General features: G+C 43.7%; 1 protein-coding gene across 1 annotated transcript; it reads right to left on the bottom strand.

Moving 5' to 3' along the window:
- Positions 1-570: 570 nt before the first annotated feature.
- On the bottom strand, positions 571-4,600 carry LOC123999607 (protein CWC15 homolog). Its single transcript, XM_046305532.1, has 7 exons — positions 4,449-4,600; positions 3,739-3,880; positions 3,458-3,570; positions 3,151-3,242; positions 2,934-3,044; positions 1,105-1,247; positions 571-1,022 (listed from the first exon to the last, which is right to left on the bottom strand). The coding sequence occupies exons 2-7, from the start codon at positions 3,867-3,869 to the stop codon at positions 893-895; spliced, it is 720 nt and encodes a 239-aa protein (XP_046161488.1). The 5' UTR covers positions 3,870-3,880; positions 4,449-4,600; the 3' UTR covers positions 571-892.
- Between the last annotated feature and the right edge of the window lie 1,547 nt (positions 4,601-6,147).

Here is a 6,147-nt window from a genome sequence, read left to right as displayed (position 1 = left end):
ATTTCTCTGCCACACTGAGTAGTGTGATGCGTTATGAAGAATATGGCTGGACTCATTCACCAAAGGAAAGGGAGCACTGCCACAACCTCGCTCTCCAACCAAGGTGCATGAACTGAAGAGCAAACTAAAGGGGAGATTCAGCAACTATTGGGAGGACAATGGAAGTTAAAACATTACAAGTAAAACCAGTGTTTCGGCTTTTGGCCATCGCATTAGTTTTACTTAACTTCTATTGTCCGTTAAATAGTTACAATATCTCCCCTCTAAGTCTGAGTACATTCACCAGTGTGTGTGAACCTCCTCTTGAAGGCAGTCAGTCGGGGTGGGTTGCAGCTGACAGTAAGTTTAACCAACACTTCACTTCAGTTAAAATAAACATCCTCTGCAGAAAGGTTTAACCTCATCTCAATTAAAAGGCATGAGTCAAAGGTAATGTGTCACATAGGCTTTCAATGACCACAAAATATGCCCCCAAAACAAAAGGAGAGAAAAGGCATGCTGTCGAGCTTGCCATTGCAGAATTATAACTCCCGGGGCACAAAGCTAAAAGCAATGACAAAACCATAAAAGCCCTCTCACAGACAGGTTTTATTTATTGTTTTATTAACATCGCTTTAAAAAAAAGGCTAAAAGCAAAATAACAAAAAGTTGACGATGTCGCAATTGCAACCATGAATTCCAAGGATAGAAAATGTTAACACTAAACAAAATTAGTTAATCTGTTTATGTCAAGCATTAGATTCATTTATATACAGAGGATTCGGTACATGGGGGTCCCTCAATTCTTCAGGTTCATTCAATAATTTCAGACGAATCCCTATCAGTCAGTGATGAACTGGAAACAGAGCAGAGCCGAGTGAAATGAAACACCTTCAAAGCAGAGTTGTAAGTTCTACTTCACATATTTCTCCATGAATTTCTTGTGGAACTCGGAGCGCAGAGTGTCGTTGACGAAGCGTTTCTCCCTGCGTGCCTCATCCACTCCCTTAGCACAGTTCTTGAACACTACATCATCGTCCCACCTTAGAGAGAAAGACAGGAGAGGATATAAAACAACTCATCCACAGCCATGCCCCAGGCAGTTGTGTGTGTGTGTGTGTTTACCTCCGCTTGACGCTGAAGGCAGTCGGGGTGGGGACTATCTGTTGCTGCTGCTGCTGCTGCTGTCCTGCCAGGTTGAGCAGAGGATTCCCACTCAGGATGTTCTCCATGCGGATCCTCTCTTCCTCAGCTTTCTGCTCCCGCTCCTGGTACAGGACACGCAACGTGGACAGAGGACCAGGTGCAAAGCTCTCATTGTTGATCAATACTTTAGCCACTTTCTGGTAGGCCTTAATAAAAGGCTCAAATAGTTGCTTGCAAGCATCTCAAAAATCAACAAAAAAGGTAGACTCAGGACTGTCCCTTTAAACATATGTAACTACTCTGAAATTCATAGACAGAGCTATAGATGCAAGGACTGACCAGCCAATATATCAACATTAGTTTCATGCATGTTTTGAGGCATTTACTCAAATCTTATATTTTGGGTTCTGATGGAGTTTGACAGTTGAATCCATATGTTTATATCCAAGTCAGAAAATGTCTGACCAGGATTATACACTATAATGACGAAAGTATATGGACACCCCTTCAAATGAGTGGATTCGGCTTTTTCAGCCACACCTGTTGCTGACAGGTGTATAAAAATCGAGCACACAGCCATGCAATCGCCATACACAAACATTGGCGGTAGAACAACCTTACTGAAGAGCTCAGTGACTTTCAACGTGGCACCGTCAAAGTCAGTCCGTCAAATTTCTACCCTGGTCAACTCAGGGCTGTTATTGTGAAGTGAAAATGTCTAGGAGCAACAACAGCTCAGCCGTGAAGTGGTAGGCCACACAAGCTCACAGAACGGGATCAGTGAGTGCTAAAGTATGTAGCACATAAAAATAGTCTGTCCTCTGTTGCAACACTCACTACCAAACTGCCTCTGGAAGCAACGTCAGCACAAAAACTATTTGTCGGGATCTTCATGAAATGGGTTTCCATGGCTGAGTAGCCGCACACAAGCCTAAGATCACCATGCGCAATGCCAAGTGTCGACTGGAGTCGTGTAAAGCTTGCTGCTATTGGACTCTGGAGCAGTGGAAATGCGTTCTCTGCAGTGATGAATCACGCTTCCCCATCGAAGTCCGATGGCCAAATCTGGGTTTGGGAGATGCCAGGAGAACGCTACCTGCCAAAATGCATAGTGCCAACTGTAAAATTTGGTGGAGGAGGAATAATGGTCTGGAGATGTAAAAAAATTTAATGGTTCGGGCTAGGCCCCTTACTTCCAGGGAAGGGAAATCTTAACGCTACAGCATACAATGTAATTCTAGACTAGTCTGTGCTTCCCAGTTTTGGGAAGGCCCTTTCCTGCTTCAGCATGACAATGCCCCGATGCACAAAGTGAGGTCCATACAGAAATAGTTTGTCGAGATCGATGTGGAAGAACTTGACTACCTGCACAGGGCCCTGACCTCAACTCCATCGAACACCTTTGGGATGATTTGGAACGCCGACTTTGTGCAAGGCCTAATCACCCAACATCAGTGCCCGACCTCACTAATGGTCTTGTGGCTGAATGGAAGCAAGTCCCCACAGAAATGTCCCAACATCTAGTGGAAAACCTTCCCAGAAGAGTGGAGGCTGTCATAGCAGCAAGGGGGGACCAACTCCATATTAATGCACATGATTTTGGAATGAGATGTTTGGCTAGCAGGTGACCACATACTTTTCAAACAAAACAACACATTAATTTAGCAGGTCAATTGAGCCCTATTCTCTACTACTCGGCAAAACCGGAGTAAGCCATTTGCACTTGGCAGGACTCAACTGGCACGACTGTGACCTTGCAGCTATTGACTATCTTGTAGCGACTCGTATCTCTGCATGGGAGGCCTTACCTTGCGTTCCTGCTCCTCAGCCCGCTCCTTCTTGATCTTTTCCAGTTCAGCCAGCAGAGCTGCAGTGTCATCATCATCACTGTCCTCAGAGTCATCATCTTCCTCATCATCCTACACCCAAAAACATAAAACAATAAAAGGTTAGCGGCTGAGCTTTCAAAAAAGGGAAAAAAAAGCACAGACTAATGTGACAGGTGGATGAACATGTGGCACCTACGTCAGTGAGGGGGTCGTCTGCATCAAGGTTGGCAGCAGGAATCTGATCTAGTCTGGGCCTCTTTGAGGACGAGGATGAAGATGTGGTGTGTTCTGATAATTAAAAAGAGAAACCACAATTTCAATGATACTTGCTTGAGATGAAAGCCCCTGCAGATGACTCATGCCAACAAAAAATAACTTTTGGGCATAATGGCATGTCAGATGCTAAATCCTCTTGATCTTTTTTTACACACAGAAGACAATATTTTACGTTCAGGTCAATCTTTACCTCAGGTCTGAGTTTATGTGTATGCCTGGATACCCACCTCTAGGTCCCCTCTCTCTGGTCTTCTCCCGGACAGCAACACGCTCCCTCTCCTCCAGCTCTCTGCGGAAGTCACGGGCACGCACCTCCTCGGGGGCATCCTGGGTGGGCTGTCTGAGGGGATGAGACAGGGACACAGTGAGACATCACTCTACCTTCAACCAGAAGGACCTGTTCCCAACTACTGGTGCAGTGCAGCACTAAGCCATATGGTATGGGGAAAGACTGATGCCAAGATGTCAAAACACAACAAGAATAGGTTTTGTTACTTGTGTCACTCACCTGTATTTGATCTTTGTGTGACCAGGCAGATCTCGGCTTGAGTACTGTTTGGACAAGGCACTGAGATCGCCCTCTCCCTTCCCTCTCCCTCCTCTCGCTGGCTCAAACGTTGGTCTCGCGGCTGTTGTCATTTTTGGTAGCTCTAAAAATAGAAAACCCAAGGAAATATAGCTAGCTAGCGAGAACATAAAGGGCAACACATACATAGCTAATCTGCCATTGACACATCAAATCGCGTGACGTTTTTTTAAATGTCACGTTAACATAACTCAAAACGTATTTAGTTAGCTAACTCGCCATTATAAAAAAAATCAAACGGTGGACGTCTGAGATACGTTAGCTAGCTAGTAGTACTGTACTTAAATAAACAGACATTTAGGCTAGCTAGTTATATGGCTAGCTAACCAGCCGACGCAGCTAGTTAGTAAAGATTTCAGCATTGCATGGAATTTAGTACAAACGTGGTATTTATTGCTATGCAAACACCAGCACACTCGTCTACGCTAGGTAGTAATTTATGTGTCCCGGGGTTGTTAGCTAGCAAGCTGGCTGCCAGCTAACGCTTTCTTTACTATATTTTCAGCGAGAAAAATAACAGTCATACAGTAACCAAAGCTACAAGTTTACTAAAATAATAAACTATATTTCTATTTAAAAAATAAAATTAACTAGCTAGCAAGCTAATATGGAACAATGTCGAGGAAATGTACCTTTTTCCTCACACTATGAGGAAGAGAAAGGGCCTTTAGATGTAAACAGTGACGTCACGTCGTCCTTCTTCTTCTGTGGGTTTTATGGCGGACTACTACAACCCCAAAAGGTGTATTGCCGCCACCAACTGGACGGGTTGAAACGTGACGTTGAGCCTTCTTGAGTGTGTGACGTCTCACAGAAGCACTTTTACCATTCCACAAACTGTCCGTATTTTGCTTTTTGTGCTTTCAAGAAACTGGGAACAAAAAACGAGGTCAAATCATGATGTCGGTGATCTTCAAGTCGGAAAGTTGGAGCTGTAGAAAGATGCCTGAGTTTCCAACTTCGAATTCTGAGTTAGATCTGAGCTTTTTTGTATATATTTTGTTGAGTTCAACAGTTATCTTGAATGCACTTAAGTCGGAAGTCAGAGATTTCTGAGGTCCCAGTTGTTGAACGTTTTTAACTCTGCATTTTTTTAACCGATGTGCAATCTGAATGAGAAGGTTGCCAGTATAGAGTACCACAGTATAAGTCATAATACCCATAACACCTAGCGGTCAAATAGGGAAATGGTTCCAATCGTTTTTCCACCATTCATTTTTCCTATAGGGGATTTTAGAAACACTTAAAATAGTAAGATGTCACTGACAGATATGGCAGCTCTGCTTCTAGCGCCTAAGCAATTTTGAAGTATTTAGTTTTTTTGGTTTGTTATTCTTACATTATTAGGCCAGAAAATGTTTTGTATAACTACATACAGCCGGAAATAACTTTTGGATATCAGAGCAGCGGTAACTCACCAGCGTTACGACCAGGAATACGAATTTCCCAAATTTGATCATTTGTTCGTAGCCCCCGGGGCAATTGAACTTATTCCAGAGGCAGCTCCAAAACACAGCCAGCGGAGAAGAGTTATTCGGAGTGGATTTCTAGTCCGACTCAGGAAAAGTGCACACCATCCACCACTTCCGAGTATATTACTCGCTAATGTTCACATCCCCGTTCATACATACTGTCCCCGTTCATACAGCCATCTGGGTTCTCAGTACATCGTGCAGACAGGAATAAAGACCTCTCCGGAAAGAAGAAATTCGGGGGTGTATGTTTCATGATTAACTACTCATGGTGTGATTGTGATAACGTACAGATACCTAGAATACTACACAATCAATTGCCGACCGTATTACCACCAGAGGGAAGCCAATACCACGATGGCTCTCAAAGAACTACACTGGACTTTATGCAAACTGGAAACCACATGTCCTGAGGCAACATTTATTGTAGCTGGGGATTTTAACAAAGCATAATTTGGGAAAATGCTACCGAAGTTCTACCAACACATTGACTGTAGTACTCGCGCTGGGAAAACATTGGACCACTGCTACTAAACTTTTCAAAATGCCTTCCAGGCCCTCCCCCGCCCTCCATTCGGCAAATCTTATCACGACTCCATTTTGCTCCTACCTTCCTATAGGCAGAAACTCAAACAGGAAGTACCTGTCCTAAGGTCTATTCAACGCTGGTCTGACCAATTGGAATCCATGCTTCAAGATTATTTTGATCACGCGGACTGGGATATATTCCGGGTAGCCTCTGAGAATAACATAGACGAATACACAGATACGGTGACCAAGTTCATCAGGAAGTGTATAGGAGATGTTGTAACCACTGTGACTATTAAAACCTACCCAAACCAGAAGCTGTGGATAGATG

The sequence above is a fragment of the Oncorhynchus gorbuscha genome, linkage group LG16, assembly GCF_021184085.1.
Source record: "Oncorhynchus gorbuscha isolate QuinsamMale2020 ecotype Even-year linkage group LG16, OgorEven_v1.0, whole genome shotgun sequence".
In the NCBI taxonomy this organism is placed as follows: Eukaryota; Metazoa; Chordata; class Actinopteri; order Salmoniformes; family Salmonidae; genus Oncorhynchus; species Oncorhynchus gorbuscha.
This window is presented reverse-complemented; position numbering and strand designations above follow the sequence as displayed.